The sequence below is a fragment of the Rhineura floridana genome, chromosome 2, assembly GCF_030035675.1.
Source record: "Rhineura floridana isolate rRhiFlo1 chromosome 2, rRhiFlo1.hap2, whole genome shotgun sequence".
NCBI lineage: Eukaryota > Metazoa > Chordata > Lepidosauria > Squamata > Rhineuridae > Rhineura > Rhineura floridana.
Window position 1 is genome coordinate 240,154,510 of NC_084481.1, and position 18,008 is coordinate 240,172,517.

Sequence of the window (18,008 nt, forward strand, 5' to 3'; positions counted from 1 at the left end):
TTTGAAATAGCACACACACAGATGGCACACTCTGAGGAGTATAATCATGAACTCATGGTATGATCATGCCTGGAATATTGGTTTAGCTGAAAAACTCGCATATGAAATTAGAAAAGCACAAGGACATGCAAAAATGGACACATTTTCCAAGCAATGCTGATTATGTTCATTTTACACCAGCATGAAGTTCCTCATACTTTCTGAGAAATCAAGTTAGGTTCTTGAGTAGTAATCCAATATTACATTTTATCTTTCTTACATTTACATCTCAACTTTTTCCCATCATAGAACTGAAGACAGCATACTTGTGATTCCCAGGTGGTCACCTATCCAGGCGCTGAACAGGTCCAAACCTGCTTAGTTTCAGGAAGGCACCTGTATCAGGTGCCTTCAGACCACACCATGGGACCATAGGAATGCAGGAAAAGGTGATGACATTCCCATTAATGGTGATCTAAATGTACACATAATGGCATGATTGATTAGACTTGTTGAGCTAGGTTTAGTTAACGAGTCCATACTTGCATTCCTGAAAGGAGCCTACTTTAGCCTTTATTTCATCAATTTGGTCCCTAAGAATGCCCTCTCCTTTGCTTCAGGCACAAGTAGCTTCTTTGAGGAGAATTCTGGAGATCTTTTTCTCCCCCTTAAATGAAACTCAAAGAGCAAATAGAAATCAGCTATCCTTTTAAAATGCACACCCTCTGTCCGTGACCTTTTCTGCTAAATAAAGACTGTTCTGTGAACATGCTTATGGTTTTGAGCATGAAGACAGAGCTTCCTTGAGGGAATTGCACACAGCCCCAGTCTGTGTGAATGACATGTACATATATTATCTCCAATACATGCTTGTTAATACATTGAGCCTCTTCATTCTGGTTTTCAGAAGCTATAAATCCTTTTACAGATTGTATACAGATTTTGGCCCTAAAGGTAATAAGTGAAATAATGTCTTAACAGGAAGATTTACATACAGTTCCCTTTTCTGCCATCCCTTCTCTTCTTCTGTGAAGCCAAGATACCTTTACAGCCAAGAGCCATTACACAGATTAGCCCTGAGCTCCCGCTGGGAGGAAGGGAGGGATATAAATTGAATAATAAATAAATAAATAAATAAAATTACACTTTTCTGAAATGGATTGATTACGTATTTATTATGTTTATATCCCACCTTTCCTCCAGCGAGCCAAAGGTGGTATACATGTTTCTGTCAGTCTCCATTTTGTCCTCACAACAACCTGTGTGAGGTGGGTTGGGCTGAGACAGGTGGCCGACTTTGTTTGAGGAGGTGGGAGTATGTACTTCAGTGTTTGAATTGTATAGATTTGCTTTGTGCTTGAAGACAAACTCCATGTATGTACAGTGCAAGGTTGATTTGTGAGAGTAGCGGACCAGTACCTTGTTCCTTTATCACTCACCATGAGTGGCATTCCATTGTATCCTGTGCTTGAAAATGATTTGGGCAAGTGATGGAGAAATTAAAATGATGAATATGCAATTTTGCCCTCAACCCTGGTATTCATTGCTTTGCATTAGAGGTTTAGGAACAGGCCCTTGGTAGTTCTTTGTGGTCTGCTTGCTTCTGTGTGTGTGTGTAGTTTTTTGTAGAGAAGACACCTCCCTGTTCCCACAAGGACATTGTGGGGAGTTTGGGGGCTTTCTTCTTGCAGAAAATCTGAGTCACCAGTGCTTGAAGACAACCCCAAGGGAGCTCATTTAGTGTGTGTGTAAAGTAGAGCATCTTAACTGACAGAGAAGTTATCCGAGAGATCCTCACAGCAGGCATTAGAAACAAGCCCTGGTTCCAGAAGGCTGCTCTGCTGCTAGGCTATGCAGATCTACTGGAACGTAAAACTATCTTGTCTGATTAGCCTCGCTCCTGAATACTATTAATATTCTTGCCAACCACACCAGTCCTAAAGAAATATAATTTGGATACTGTATGTAGTTTTTCCACAGGATGTATAGCAATGATATGTCAACTGACAACTTTCATCCCAAAATGAGTTAAACAATTGTAATAAAATCCTAAAACATGTATTATAACCAAGTCAGACTTCCTCTACTGATACCAGTCTTTTAATAGTCCCTCACAACAGTCATGGCAGCTGCACAGTCATGAAAGCATTGCCTTGGAAAAGCAGGAAACTCCCATCGCTGCCTTGGGACAGAGCAGAGAGATAGGAAGTGGCCATCTGCTTCCGTGCCTGCCAGAATGCAGGGGGCGACTGCACTGGATTAGCAAAAGTGACTCATTTCCCTTTCTTCCCCTTCATCACAAAATTCTTTACAGCAGGAGTCAGTGGCATTGGTGCTTGGTAGTTTAACTATTTGGGGTGAGCACTAACAGCCCTTTTGCAGTTTCCAGGTGTTCATGGCTAGCTTTCATCGCTTTCCTCTTCTCCCAGGCATTTTAGCATGTGTTTTAAATTGTGTTTTAAATTGTTTTTAAAAGATGTGTTTTTAAATTTGTATATTTGTTTTTAATGTTTTTAGTTATTGTAAACCGGCCAGAGAGCTTCAGCTATGAAGCAGTATATAAATACAATAAATAAATACATAAGATAGCACTAAGCTACAAAAGGGAGGGAGGGAGGGAGAATGCCAAAAATGTTTTGCTTTATATGGATGCCTAAGAAACGTGTTTCTTCTCCTTAAACATTAGGTTCCAGGTCAAATTTTTCTACCTTTGTCAGCTGTCCTATTGGCTTCATGCACTGCCTGAATTGTATTTCCAAAAGGTCCGGAAGGTAAGCGCCAGCCTGACTGACTTTCTCACAGGGCAAATGGGGGCCATTAGGAAGCCCAAAGGTAGAGTATGTGTTTTAAATAGACATCTCATCAGCTGCGCCATATGCTTCTTTTCAGAACCCACCCTATTCTTGTGATTGAAATGTGTTTTCATTCTTTGTAATATTGTGTCTTAAATTTTGTAACTTGCCCTGGGACCTATTGGTGAAGGACAGGCTATTATTGTTGTTGTTGTTGTTATTATTATTGTTGTTAGTCTCCAGTACTGCTATGCTCGTTGCAGAGGAGGATCAGTGTAGACCACACAAGAATCCTGGGAATTGTAGTTTATTAAGGTTGCTTGGAACTGTGGCTCTGTGAAGGGTAAACTACAGTTCCCAGGATTATTGGGAGGAGTGTGTGTGCATGCATTGTGTGTCTTAGTTTGCCTAACTATTTGAAATTCTTCGTAGTACTGAAAACAAGTCTTGTAAAAGTGCACTGTTATATACTGGCATGCCCATTTCTTTGATGCGGGATTCATCCATTTAGCTGTGTATAGCCTACTTTGCCAGCATTAGATGCAACCTGTTCATTGCCTCTTTTGATTTACACTGGCTTCTTCTGGTCTTTCCTTGCTTTCCAGGAAGAGATTCCTCGTCAGCTGCACTATATCATTCTCTATCTAGCGCATATAGCTGGAGCCTACCTCTTAAAGTAAGTCCTACTGATCTTACTTGCAATTACTAGATATGTGCACACCTGCTTTCTCTTCAAGGTAGAAGGAACTCTTAATATTTTCAGTATTCTTCCATCTACAGCTGCAAAGTTGAAAATGTTCTTTTAATTTAAAAAATCTGTAAAGAAAACAAGCTCAGATTTCCATCTTCCAAGAGAACCTGCCTGAGCCAAACTGCTTTTTTATTTTTAAAAAATTATGAATTATATAGTGTGTACTTTGGCCCAAAGTCTGTAGGCTTGAAAAATATCTAGTCAATGGTTGACACTGGTGGGAGGTTTCATATATTAAATACAGTAAGTAAGTAAGTAAAACAGAAACATTGATGAAACCCCAGAAGAAGGGGTGGGGGGGGTTGAGCTGGTGTTCCTATGAGCAGGAGGTAGAGGAATCTGTTTCCTGCATAGCAAAGCCCTTAACCTTCTTTAAGACTTGTATGGTGATTTCAGCTTAGCAAATCTGTTCCAGCAGAGATTCAGCAGGCAACCTCACGGCTAACTTGCAGGTGTCTCTTAAATACCTTTTTATGTCAACAGTCCTATTCAGTTGTTTAATTGTTTTTCAAGATGAGCCAGTCATCCTTATGATTTTTTTGTATTTGTTTTTATGGTATCTTAAGGTTTATTTTACCTATATATATTGTGTGTACTGTTTTGATACATAAATAAAATAAATGCAAATTTACTTGATTTATACATTTGAACAGTTTATGTTATCTTAGCATGAAATTGGGAGGCATGGGTGGAAGCACAGCCAATCTCAGCTTTGATCTCTGTAAGGGGGGTGGGATGGGATCGGATCAAGATTGCTTAGCTTGATTCTGTCCATGATCATGACACAGTCTTCATTGTTGCTGGTGGAAGGGTGGGAGAGGAGTAAGTTCAAAAGATGCTCATCTTTTCTACCAGATCAAACATTATTCCTCCATTTCTTCAGCCTCACACGCCTGGGACTATTATTGTTGTTGCTGCAGTACATGGCTGAATTCCTTTTCCACATGGCTCGCCTTTTCTATTTTACAGATGAAAACAATGAAAAGCTGTAAGTGCTCTTCAGTGTGTTTTGGGGGTGAAGATGTGGCTTCCCTTTCATGGGTAGGCATAGCCTGCGAGGCTCACTAGCAATGTTGGGGTAATTCTAGGGCTGGATGCTCATTTGCCACCTTAGGTTCCTACTGGGAGGAAGGGCGGGATATAAATCTAATAAACAAAATTTCCAGTATCTCCTATTGTGCTTTTGAATTAAAATTTATATATATATATTCTAACATAATTGTCGAGGAAGCTAGAAAAAATTACAACCCAGACTATGTATTCCATTCACCCATTAAATCTTATGCCAAATTTGGTATTCTAAGGGTGGAACTACACATTACATTTAATATGTAGCTTGCAGCTATGCCTGTGCTTTTGTTTTCTCCTTCAAAAGTAAGCTGGGGTGCATGGGCTTGAAACCATAACATGCAGGGCTTAATCCTTCCCTCTCCAGCCATGACCCCCTGAAACTCCTCTACCCTCCATGTCAGCAACCAATACTGAAAAAGTTTCCAGTGAGACTATTAGCAATGGCTGTGCCCCAGCCAGTGGGAGGGGGTTTGAAGTTGGGGAGGGAAGTATCAAATCTCTTCTCTAAAAATTGAGGTTCTGATCTGTGCTATTTTTTTGCATAAGGAAAAATAGATAGGAGGAGGAGGATTGAAATTTGTATCCCACCTTTCCTCCAAAACAGGGCCGAGAGCAGCTGCAGGCTTCATATTAAACATAATGTGCTGTTTTACCCTGAAAATCCTTGCTTTTTCGGTGTCCAGGTGTAATAATCGGCACCCAGCTTTTTTCCCTTAAAGAAGCACCATTCTACATTGACAGTCTTGGACAGTTGTATATTATACAAAAAGGTCTACCAGGTACAAGTATCTCTTACTATTTGTAATAGCTGAATGGTGTCCTGTTTCATTTCACCAGGTTTAATGCATGGGCAGTGGTATTTGTCATCTCCCGACTTTTCACCCTCACCCTTTCTGTGCTGGTCATTGGCTTTGGGCTAGCTCGGGTGGAGAACCAGGCATTTGACCCTGAAAAAGGAAACTTCAACACTTTACTTTTCAGGTATGTTCTGGCATGTTCTGTTTCTAGCAGGTAAGCAAAGATAGCTTGATGGCTAGGAGGATAGTGATGCTTGGTGAGTTCAGCTCTCTATTCATTTGTAAGGTATGCATGGGAGCCTTACAGTTCACACCCAATCAGATTAACTCAATCTTCTCCCCATAGCTAAACTAATTGGGGTATAAACTGCAGTATTTGCATGCTCCCTCTCCCATTCAGATTCTCTTGCTGGTTTTAAATGCTGTTAAGTGTTACACTGGTGCCAGCATTAACAGCAGTTAGAATTAGCATAAGAACATAAGAAGAGCCTGCTGGATCAGGCCAGTGGCCCATCTAGTCCAGCATCCTGTTCTCACAGTGGCCAACCAGGTGCCTGGGGGAAGCCCGCAAGCAGGACCCGAGTGCAAGAACACTCTCCCCTCCTGAGGCTTCCGGCAACTGGTTTTCAGAAGCATGCTGCCTCTGACTAGGGTGGCAGAGCACAGCCATCATGACTAGTAGCCATTGATAGCCCTGTCCTCCATGAATTTGTCTAATCTTCTTTTAAAGCCGTCCAAGCTGGTGGCCATTACTGCATCTTGTGGGAGCAAATTCCATAGTTTAACTATGCGCTGAGTAAAGAAGTACTTCCTTTTGTCTGTCCTGAATCTTCCAACATTCAGCTTCTTTGAATGTCCACGAGTTCTAATATTATGAGAGAGGGAGAAGAACTTTTCTCTATCCACTTTCTCAATGCCATGCATAATTTTATACACTTCTATCATGTCTCCTCTGACCCGCCTTTTCTCTAAACTAAAAAGCCCCAAATGCTGCAACCTTTCCTCGTAAAGGAGTCGCTCCATCCCCTTGATCATTCTGGTTGCCCTCTTCTGAACCTTTTCCAACTCTATAATATCCTTTTTGAGATGAGGCGACCAGAACTGTACACAGTATTCCAAATGCGGCCGCACCATAGATTTATACAACGGCATTATGATATCGGCTGTTTTATTTTCAATACCTTTCCTAATTATCGCTAGCATGGAATTTGCCTTTTTCACAGCTGCCGCACACTGGGTCGACATTTTCATCGTGCTGTCCACTACAACCCCGAGGTCTCTCTCCTGGTCGGTCACCGCCAGTTCAGACCCCATGAGCGTATATGTGAAATTAAGATTTTTTGCTCCAATATGCATAATTTTACACTTGTTTATATTGAATTGCATTTGCCATTTTTCTGCCCATTCACTCAGTTTGGAGAGGTCTTTTTGGAGCTCTTCGCAATCCCTTTTTGTTTTAACAACCCTGAACAATTTAGTGTCATCAGCAAACTTGGCCACTTCACTGCTCACTCCTAATTCTAGGTCATTAATGAACAAGTTGAAAAGTACAGGTCCCAATACCGATCCTTGAGGGACTCCACTTTCTACAGCCCTCCATTGGGAGAACTGTCCGTTTATTCCTACTCTGCTTTCTGCTTCTTAACCAATTCCTTATCCACAAGAGGACCTCTCCTCTTATTCCATGACTGCTAAGCTTCCTCAGAAGCCTTTGGTGAGGTACCTTGTCAAACGCTTTTTGAAAGTCTAAGTACACTATGTCCACTGGATCACCTCTATCTATATGCTTGTTGACACTCTCAAAGAATTCTAATAGGTTACTGAGACAGGACTTTCCCTTGCAGAAGCCATGCTGGCTCTGCTTCAGCAAGGCTTGTTCTTCTATGTGCTTAGTTAATCTAGCTTTAATAATACTTTCTACCAGTTTTCCAGGGACAGAAGTTAAGCTAACTGGCCTGTAATTTCCGGAATCCCCTCTGGATCCCTTTTTGAAGATTGGCGTTACATTTGCCACTTTCCAGTCCTCAGGCACGGAGGAGGACCCAAGGGACAAGTTACATATTTTAGTTAGCAGATCAGCAATTTGACATTTGAGTTCTTTGAGAACTCTCGGGTGGATGCCATCCGGGCCCGGTGATTTGTCAGTTTTTATATTGTCCATTAAGCCTAGAACTTCCTCTCTCGTTACCACTATTTGTCTCAGTTCCTCAGAATCCCTTCCTGCAAATGTTAGTTCAGGTTCAGGGATCTGCCCTATATCTTCCACTGTGAAGACAGATGCAAAGAATTCATTTAGCTTCTCTGCAATCTCCTTATCGTTCTTTAGTACACCTTTGACTCCCTTATCATCCAAGGGTCCAATCGCCTCCCTAGATGGTCTTCTGCTTTGAATGTATTTATAGAATTTTTTTTTGTTGGTTTTTATGTTCTTAGCAATGTGCTCCTCAAATTCTTTTTTAGCATCCCTTATTGTCTTCTTGCATTTCTTTTGCCAGAGTTTGTGTTCTTTTTTATTTTCTTCATTTGGACAAGACTTCCATTTTTTGAAGGAAGACTTTTTGCCTCTAAGAGCTTCCTTGACTTTGCTTGTTAACCATGCTGGCATCTTCTTGGCCCTGGCGGTACCTTTTCTGATCTGCGGTATGCACTCCAGTTGAGCTTCTAATATAGTGTTTTTAAACAACTTCCAAGCATTTTCGAGTGATGTGACCCTCTGGACTTTGTTTTTCAGCTTTCTTTTTACCAATCCCCTCATTTTTGTGAAGTTTCCTCTTTTGAAGTCAAATGTGACCGTGTTGGATTTTCTTGGCAATTGGCCAGTTACATGTATGTTTAATTTAATAGCACTGTGGTCACTGCTCCCAATCGGTTCAACAACACTTACATCTTGCACCAGGTCCCGGTCCCCACTGAGGATTAAGTCCAGGGTTGCCGTCCCTCTGGTCGGTTCCATGACCAACTGGTCTAGGGAATAGTCATTTAGAGTATCTAGAAACCTTGCTTCTTTGTCATGACTGGAACACATATGCAGCCAGTCTATGTCCGGGTAGTTGAAGTCACCCATTACTACCACATTTCCTAGTTTGGATGCTTCCTCAATTTCATATCTCATCTCAAGGTCTCCCTGAGCATTTTGATCAGGGGGACGATAGATCGTTCCCAGTATTAAGTCCCTCCTGGGGCATGGTATCACCACCCACAACGATTCTGTGGAGGAGTCCGCCTCTTTTGGGGTTTCGAGCTTGCTGGATTCAATGCCTTCTTTCACGTATAGAGCGACTCCGCCACCAATACGTCAGAGATTCCCCTTTAACTGGTATTTTAAATCAGGGTCTGGCTAGCATACCCTGGTTAAGGGGGAATTTGCTTTGTAGCATTAACTGTGATTAATCTTCATCCTGATACATTAGCTATGTTTAAGACTAACAGGCAAGGATGAAATAAATTTGTTCCAAAGAGTGGTGGAGCAGCAGCGGTGGGAGCACTCAATCCCATAGCCTGCTTCCTATCAGGAGTGCTACTTATATACCAACACATGTGGAATTTCCACATTCTTAAAATACCTGAATAGGGTCCCAGTCTATGTAAATTAAACAGTTCTTAGGGTAAACAAGCATAAATACCCTGTTTGTGCAAACAAGTCCTCTGAATGAAGCTGTCTTTCATACTTTCAAGATTGTATACACAGCTGTGAAAGCTGACTGGATCAAAACAAACATCCACCAGAACACAATTGGTTCGATAGTGGAAGAGCTGACAACTTGGATGTGCCAACCTTGGTATCTTTCCTTCAAGCTTTTGATATAGAAAGCCAGATGGATAGCAGGGCAATTTAATCTGTGGCTCTTTCATCCCCTCTGGCATCCCCTTATAACTGGCCGGGTCTTTGGTTAATCACAGCCTCCCTCTTTCCTTCTTCTAGGATGTTTGTTCTACTTCTGGTGTGCTTCTCACAGGCCTGGATGATGTGGCGCTTCATCCACTTCCAGTTGCGGCGCTGGCGGGAGTACTGGAATGAGCAAAGTGCTAGAAAAAGAGCTGCAGCAGCAGTTGCCCATGGCAAGCAGCCACTGAAGACCATCAAAAGGGAGTCTGGTAAGCACCAAGCCTAGGCACATTAAAACAATGTGTGGTTTAAGCTAGGATGCCAATATCCTAGGAGAAGGGCTGTAGCTCTTTGGTAGAGTGCATGGTTTGGTTGCAGAAGACCCAGGTTCAAACCTTGGAATTGCCAGGTAGGGCTAGGATAGATCCCCTCTCTGACCCCTGGAGAGCTGCTTCCTGTCACTGATTCTCAAATGGTGCGCCACAAGAGGTGACTAGGTGTGTCGTGAATATTATGAAAGTATATTTTAAAAATGAGAAGAAACCCATTTGTATAGAGATTTATTACATCCATGATCAATTAATATATTAATATACTTTTAATTTTGTACACGAAGTGCGCCAGAAAATTTTTATATGTTTTACAGTGCACCACGAACCAAAAAAGTTTGAGAACCACTGCTGTAGACAATACTGAGCTAGGGTGGACCAGTGTTCTGAATTGATATGATGCTGTTGCCTACATTCCGAAGCCCTATTGTATAGCTAACTATTTGGTTAGATTAATCAATTAAAAACCTCGTGTTCAACTAAAAAAAGATCAGTTGGGAGGCAGATTTTTAAAGAAATATTTTTCATACAAGAACATTCACGACTGCAAGAGGCAGGCATCATCTGTATAAAAGAGATGGGAGGTGTGGAATGATGCCTGCTGTGCCACATAACTTTTTTCTTCAAACCTTTTTTTTTTCATATGCCAAATCTATGAAGATTTGATTAATTTATTAAAGCATATGACTAATCAATTAATAATGTTTTTAATTGGGTGATAACCCTAATTTAATCAGGTAGTGGGCACTGGAGGCATTTCTTGACTGGTGTGATGAGCTCTTGACAAATATGGGACTTAGGGACCTGGGCCAGGGAAACAGAAACAGCTAGAGCACACTTTTTGGTGTATTAGTAGCATAGAGATACCTGCCAGTTTTCTTGCAGCTTTCTCCCACCCCACCCATGGGTCCATGATAGGGTCTGATGGGCAGGAGAATAGTTTTTTGTACATTACCTGGGTGAGCGAATGCATAGGAGTCATAGGTAAGCTACTTCTGGCTCTTTGGAGGGAGGGCAAGATATAACTGTGACAGTTACAGTTAAGCCAACCACATTTTAGGATAAATCTGCCAGAAGCCTCAGATATGTTTCCTGTGGAGTAGTTCTGCTCATACTACAAAAGCCCATACTTCTGGCTTCGGAAACTTTGATGGACAGTGAGAGTTGTCAGAGGGAGCTGTGGGTGGGTGGTGGCCTGAGGAATTGAAAAAGGTACATCATTTTAGCCTTCACCCTGAAATGATAGTACTCAGTAAGTACAGCATCCAAACTCCATTCTTTGTATCTTTAAAAGATCTTGTCTATACTGCCTTCAAGTCGATTCCAACTTATGGAGTCCCTGTGAATAGGGTTTTCATGAGGCTGAGATACAGTGACTGTCCCAAGGTCACCCAGTGAGCTTCATGGCTATGTGGGGATTCAAACCCTGGTCTCCCAGGTCATAGTCCAACACCTTAACCACTTATTGAGGGGTTTTAAAATCATTTTCTCCTTACCGTCCCCTCACTTCAGGCTACCATGAAAATGGAGTGATAAAAACAGAAAATGGTACCTCACCACGGACCAAGAAACTCAAGTCTCCGTAGAGCCAAAACACAATCTGCAAAGGATGTTTGAGAAGGAGATGGAAAATGCAAAACTAAGGACTCCGGGAATAAGAAGCAGCTGCCTCCCTTCTGTCTTCACAAAGTCCTATTTCAAATGCCTTAAACACATACAATGAAAAGATCTTTCTCCCTCCAGACAGTAACCAAAAAGCCCCTCTCCGTTCACAGCGGGGTTTGGACACCAAACCCTTTCCTCATCCAGTGTATTTTCTTATTGTGCATTTTTTATCTATCCTTTTATGTGTTCTTGCTACTTTTTCTGCACCCAGAGATGTTTTTATAAGTGAATTTTCCTTAAAAATCCATTCCCTGACTTTGTAGTGCTCTTGTTGCATCTCATGATGCTTTGGCTTGGAGAGGTAGTATCTTTAAAATAAGATGTGCTTTGTTGCCATGAGAACAGAACTTCGGAGTAGTATGTGAAGGTCTGACCCCTTGAGACAATGCATTCCTGCAAAGAGAGGGTTTGTGGGAAATCAAATTTGAGTCATGATCAAGGAGCAAATCTCTGAGGGTTCCTTCTCTGTCTACGTTTCCTAATTCTATTGCACATCTGGTAAAATTAGTGAAACATTTAGGATGTGTCAGGCCTTCACAACATAATGGAGAGAAGCACACACATCCCTTTGTATGCATGTATCCTTTGGGCTGTGCTATTCCTGTTCTCAGAGATTAGCTCTTGATGCATTCTGGAGAGTGGGACAGATGCAAACCTTTGATCTCCAGTGCTTCTTCCTCCTAGCATAATAGAGAATTTACTGTTGTCTTAGCAAGAACTGCATTCTCCTAAAACGCCAGCAAATAGACCTGATGGCTTTGTATGTGTATGACATATTTTCCATTTCCACTGGCCTTTTCTTAACCTACAGTGCCTTAGCATAGGGAGCAGCTTCCCCACTCACTCAAACGGCAGCTCAGGGCATACATCTATGGATGACCTGTGACCTCCTTACTTAACAAGCAGACAGTTTTCGGATACTTTATTTCCTCTGTAACAAGTGTCCTTAATGAAGCACTGGGGTAATCATGCCTGGGTCTGTCATGTTTAAGGGGTCCATCCATACAAAGCATGGCAATATTATTGCTTGTGCAGCACAATTCTATGCAAGTTTACTCAGAAGCAAATCCCACTGTGTTCAGTAGGGCTTCTTTCCTAATAAGTCTGCTTAGGATGACAACACTGGTATTCTGTTTTCTGAGCCACCCTTTTTCATAAGTTTTATCCAAGGGTATCTGAATCCATTTTGCTCTAACCATTGTAGCTCCTGAGAATTATTTTCTTCCTCTGCTTCTATGGCTGCACAGGTTGCTTCCACACAGAATGCTGGACAATTCCTAGCTCCTTAATATGTGGATGAGTTAGGAATTTGGGGAGAGGGAATCTGTCTAATGGGGGAAATTGCTGTCCACATAATCTGCCACCTTCTCTCCAGGCTGGTGGACGGTATTAAGTATAAAATCTACCTCAGAGGTCACCCTTTTCTCAGCTACATTTCCTCTTCTTGTTGAAGCATAACTAGCAGTGACAAGAGTATTCTGGGAGAGGGAATGGGTCCTTCATTCAAGAATAACTTTTAGGTTCTATGTACTGCCATCCTGTTTATTTGTTTTCAGGAAATAGTATCTCCTGTCCTCCTTTGTACAGTTGAGGTTGCCTCATTCGGCAGGGTTAGTTGTGAGACTTGCTCTAAGCCCCAGTGCAGCTGGATCACCTCACAAGTATTTTCTCCATAGAGGCCCTCTGGATTGTAGATCATGACTTAATACTAGGAAGGGGCTTGAGGGTTCTATTCGCGTTGGCCATCCATGACGATAAGTATTCAGCAAGCTGCTGGGATAGGCTAGGGAATAGCAGCTGGCTCAGCAATCTACACTAAGTGACTGAGTGGCTCTTCACTCTACCAGTGCAAGGAATTTGGGCCACCTAATGCCTGATTTGTTATCATGTCAAGTCTTTTTTCAACATTGGAATCTTTTATAGTAACTGGTGCAGGTTTCAATTTCAGCTTTCATTTTTGTGCACACTTTCCTTATCTCATGGTGCCCCTAAACTGAGTCTGCATAATTTATAATCCACCTCGCCAAATGTGGTGCATTAGTATGTTTTGCATCTGATGTGCCTAGGACAGTAAAATGGAGGGATTGCCAAGGCACTGGCAAGTCACAATGCACAGCTCGGGCAGTGCGTTGAGCTTGCTGGGCCACAAGTTGTACAGCTCTTAGGATTGTTGCATAGTATGAGGAGGGGAAACAATACTCCCTAAGCTGTGGACAGTATTTGAACTGCTGTAGTATCACATTCATCTTTTCCCTTGTTCTTTTCCTGTTGGCACTACTTGAGAGCGTACCTGGAGCTGTTGATTTCCCTTTCCTCCAAAACCTTGGAATGTCCAGTTTAGGGATATTCTGAGCCAAAGCCAAACTTACCACATTGTGCCTGTCACTCCTTGTTGAGTCCTAAAGATACCTCATCTATATACTTTTTGTATAGGAGTGAAGGACTATGCTGGGTAGACAATGGTGCTATAAGGAGGTGAGGTGAGGTGGGTTGACCCAGCATGATACAGCTGTGAAACCAGGTCTCTGTTGGTTGAGCCTAATGGAAGCTAGCCCCACCTTCATTCTGCCCACCTCCTTCCCATAAACAGCCTGTTACAAAGAGAGAGACCACTGTTCTAAGCTGGGACCTCTCCTTACTTGCTGTTATAGATCCTGAGCTGCTGCTACTCAACCCACCTAGATCAAATGGCGCTTCCCTAATTCTGTAGCAACTGGTGTCACCTGTCTCCCAAGGCACCTCAGCAGATCAGTTTTAAAAACTGTAGAAAGCAGTCTTCAGCCTGCTCACCTTGCTTCCTCCTGCACAAAGTTGTCAAGCCAGTATAGCATGTTACAGATCATACAAGTGCCTTACATTGCCACGTAGCCTTTCATACCTTTTTTATCTATTGTATGTGTCTGTCTTTATGTATTGGTGTATTTCACATCTATACACTAGTTTAGCTATTCATAAGAGGGACAGCTTTTGTTGAACACATTGCTTCAATTTTCTATGCCTTTTTTTGACTATAGGTAGGTGCCTTCTCATTGAAACAATTCTAAATAAATGTCTGTGTTGTAATACAGCACAAGCCACAGTACCACAAACAGGTAGTCTTAGTTCCATAGTAGACCAGATTCAGTTATCTACTTTCAATTCTAGGTAACTTGCTTTCATTCTAAAACTTCATGCAAAGAAGGCTGCAAGCAGTCTCATTCTGGTTTTGTTCTTGTGGTCCTTTTGTGGTGCTGTATAGTTATGTGATACTTCTTTCGGTTGTTTTTTAACACAATGCACTCATTGATGCTGGATTTTGAAGCAGAAGGGGTGTGTGTGAGAGAGACAGACAAGCGGTTTCCTTAACTCTTTCCTCTCAAGCTACTTTTCCACTGAAAAACACCCCTCCCATACCCACTGCTTCCATCCTCAAAAGGAGAGAAAGAAATGGGTACCACTCACATTGAAAATGGGGAAAAAAGCTTGGGAGGGAGGGTTATGGAGGCCCTTTGCATCTGCATCTCCCCTGCACAGGTGGTGTGCTTCAAATTGCAGCCTCAGCAGCTGCAGTGGATATCTCTTTTTTAAGAGCTCCCAAAAAGTATAATAAAGCTACATGTAACCTGCATTTCCACAGAGGAGTGCCTTCTGTGTGAGTGTGTGCATGTGTAACAGTCATAGTCTCTTTCCAAAGAAATGGAAGAAGAGGCTATTCATAGATATTACCACATGGACCTCTTAGCTCCTGATTCAGTGTTAACACCTTCATTGTCCCACAATTTGCTTCCCAGGTTCCAAAAAAAGGTTCCCAGGTTGGGCAGCAAAAAAGGTCACCTGGATTTGCGGTCTCATGCGGGGAGGAGGAAATAGAGGCAATGGTTTAATGTGGTCAAGTTTTTTGGCAGGGCAGGGAGGTTTACTTTTAGGAGCACTGAGGTTCCTCTTCTTCCTCATCATACCTTCTGGATTGAGAGATGTAACCTCATAGTGCTTTTACTGCCTGTCTTGTCCTAGATAGATTGGAAGTTACGTAGCATGATTTTGCAGGTCTAACCACAAACTTTCTAAAGCTCAGTGTATAGATCTTTTACAGCAGGGCATTAACATTTGTATTCTTGAAAATACATTGTTTTATTTGTTTCAGTACCCATCTGGTAAAACAGTTAGGAAAGCAGAATCCCCTTTTAAATGTTCTGCCCACCCAAGCCCTGTGTGTTTAATGGCTGCTTTTGGAACAGAAACTAAATGCTATATAAAACTAATAATGGAGGCTGCAGATAGTTTGTTGGTTAGGCTGGATGGAATTAAGATTCCACTATTACAGATGAAAAGCAGCTACCTCTAGTCCTGATTTTGTGTCTTCCAGAAGAACAGCCTTTATTATCCTTTATTGTTGCACAACTACATTGGAATTTGTTACTAAGGGCTTTGTTTTTTGTTGGTTTTCATTCAGAAGCTATGTATTCTTATCACTATTCAGCCAAGGAGTATTTTGCATTGGGCAGTGTACAACAGAAGATATGTACATGTCAGGGGGATGTCCCCTTATTAATATTAATATGGACCAAATTTAAGTCAGGAAGCTGAGATAAAAATGCCTGTTCTTGCATATTTTAAACTTAATCTTGAAAGGTCTGGGGAGGTGGGGAGGAGAAGGCAACATTTTTCAGGATTTCCTTCTCAATTATTATTTTCCCCTTGTGCCATTGAAAAATACAAATTGTGTATGAATTTTTATTGTTAAACAGCTTTTCAAAAAGCTATCTCTGAAACAATATTTTCTGAAATAAAAAGGTATAGAAAGATCTCCAGAACTCGTATTTGTGCATTCACCACTAACATATATTGGCTTAACCTGTCACCTCAGGAAATGTGGCTTCTTAATTGTGAGGCCGGTCATGGCAAGTTCATTCCCCAATATGCTTGGTTGAGATGGAACAGCAGCCTTAGAACATTTTGGGAAGGTCGATGGAATGTAGAAAGTTGCTGGTTCAGTCTCTGCTATCTTCCAGGCTCTTCCATGAAATCCATTGGCCTGATCCACCAGGCTCTTCTTATGCTCTGATACTTTTAACCAGAAAGCCCTCTGAGACAGAGAGCTATTGGCAGAGTAGACAGTACTAGGTTGGACAGACAAGCAGGCATACTATGTATAAGGCAGCTTCATATAAAGCACAGGATATAAATATATATATAGCACAGGATATAAATTCAGAAGAGCAAAATTACCACAGGCCAAACCACAAGTGCCAAAGACACTTGAAGAGAGACACTGCTTACAAGTGCCTGTACGCTAATGCTAGCAGCCTCCGAACCAAGATGGGAGAACTGGAGTGCTTGGTCTTAGAGGAGAGCATTGATATAGTGAGCATAACCGAGACCTGGTGGAATGGAGAAAACCAGTGGGATACGGTTATCCCTGGATATAAACTATATCGGAAGGACAGGGAAGGACGTATTGGTGGCGGAGTCGCTCTATACATGAAAGAAGGCATTGAATCCAGCAAGCTCGAAACCCCAAAAGAGGCAGACTCCTCCACAGAATCGTTGTGGGTGGTGATACCATGCCCCAGGAGGGACTTAATACTGGGAACGATCTATCGTCCCCCTGATCAAAATGCTCAGGGAGACCTTGAGATGAGATATGAAATTGAGGAAGCATCCAAACTAGGAAATGTGGTAGTAATGGGTGACTTCAACTACCCGGACATAGACTGGCCACATATGTGTTCCAGTCATGACAAAGAAGCAAGGTTTCTAGATATTCTAAATGACTATTCCCTAGACCAGTTGGTCATGGAACCGACCAGAGGGACGACAACCCTGGACTTAATCCTCAGTGGAGACCGGGACCTGGTGCAAGATGTAAGTGTTGTTGAACCGATTGGGAGCAGTGACCACAGTGCTATTAAATTAAACATACATGTAACTGGCCAATTGCGAAGAAAATCCAACACGGTCACATTTGACTTCAAAAGAGGAAACTTCACAAAAATGAGGGGATTGGTAAAAAGAAAGCTGAAAAACAAAGTCCAGAGGGTCACATCACTCGAAAATGCTTGGAAGTTGTTTAAAAACACTATATTAGAAGCTCAACTGGTGTGCATACCACAGATCAGAAAAGGTACCGCCAGGGCCAAGAAGATGCCAGCATGGTTAACGAACAAAGTCAAAGAAGCTCTTAGAGGCAAAAAGTCTTCCTTCAGAAAATGGAAGTCTTGTCCGAATGAAGAAAATAAAAAAGAACACAAACTCTGGCAAAAGAAATGCAAGAAGACAATAAGGGATGCTAAAAAAGAATTTGAGGAGCACATTGCTAAGAACATAAAAACCAACAAAAAAAAATTCTATAAATACATTCAAAGCAGGAGACCATCTAGGGAGGCGATTGGACCCTTGGATGATAAGGGAGTCAAAGGTGTACTAAAGAACGATAAGGAGATTGCAGAGAAGCTAAATGAATTCTTTGCATCTGTCTTCACAGTGGAAGATATAGGGCAGATCCCTGAACCTGAACTAACATTTGCAGGAAGGGATTCTGAGGAACTGAGACAAATAGTGGTAACGAGAGAGGAAGTTCTAGGCTTAATGGACAATATAAAAACTGACAAATCACCGGGCCCGGATGGCATCCACCCGAGAGTTCTCAAAGAACTCAAATGTGAAATTGCTGGTCTGCTAACTAAAATGTGTAACTTGTCCCTCGGGTCCTCCTCCGTGCCTGAGGACTGGAAAGTGGCAAATGTAACGCCAATCTTCAAAAAGGGATCCAGAGGGGATCCCAGAAATTACAGGCCAGTTAGCTTAACTTCTGTCCCT

At 41.9% G+C, this 18,008-nt stretch overlaps 1 protein-coding gene across 2 annotated transcripts in view; it reads left to right on the forward strand.

Annotated features, from left to right (window-relative positions):
• Positions 1-15,992, forward strand: part of TRAM2 (translocation associated membrane protein 2) — a 64,641-nt gene extending 48,649 nt beyond the window's left edge. For both annotated transcript variants that reach the window (XM_061612683.1, XM_061612684.1), the window contains exons 6-11: positions 2,666-2,750; positions 3,377-3,447; positions 4,406-4,510; positions 5,431-5,574; positions 9,313-9,485; positions 11,058-15,992. In XM_061612683.1, the coding sequence (XP_061468667.1) occupies positions 2,666-2,750; positions 3,377-3,447; positions 4,406-4,510; positions 5,431-5,574; positions 9,313-9,485; positions 11,058-11,131 (652 nt within the window). In that variant the 3' untranslated portion in view covers positions 11,132-15,992. The remainder of the gene's footprint in view (positions 1-2,665; positions 2,751-3,376; positions 3,448-4,405; positions 4,511-5,430; positions 5,575-9,312; positions 9,486-11,057) is intronic.
• Positions 15,993-18,008: the final 2,016 nt, after the last annotated feature.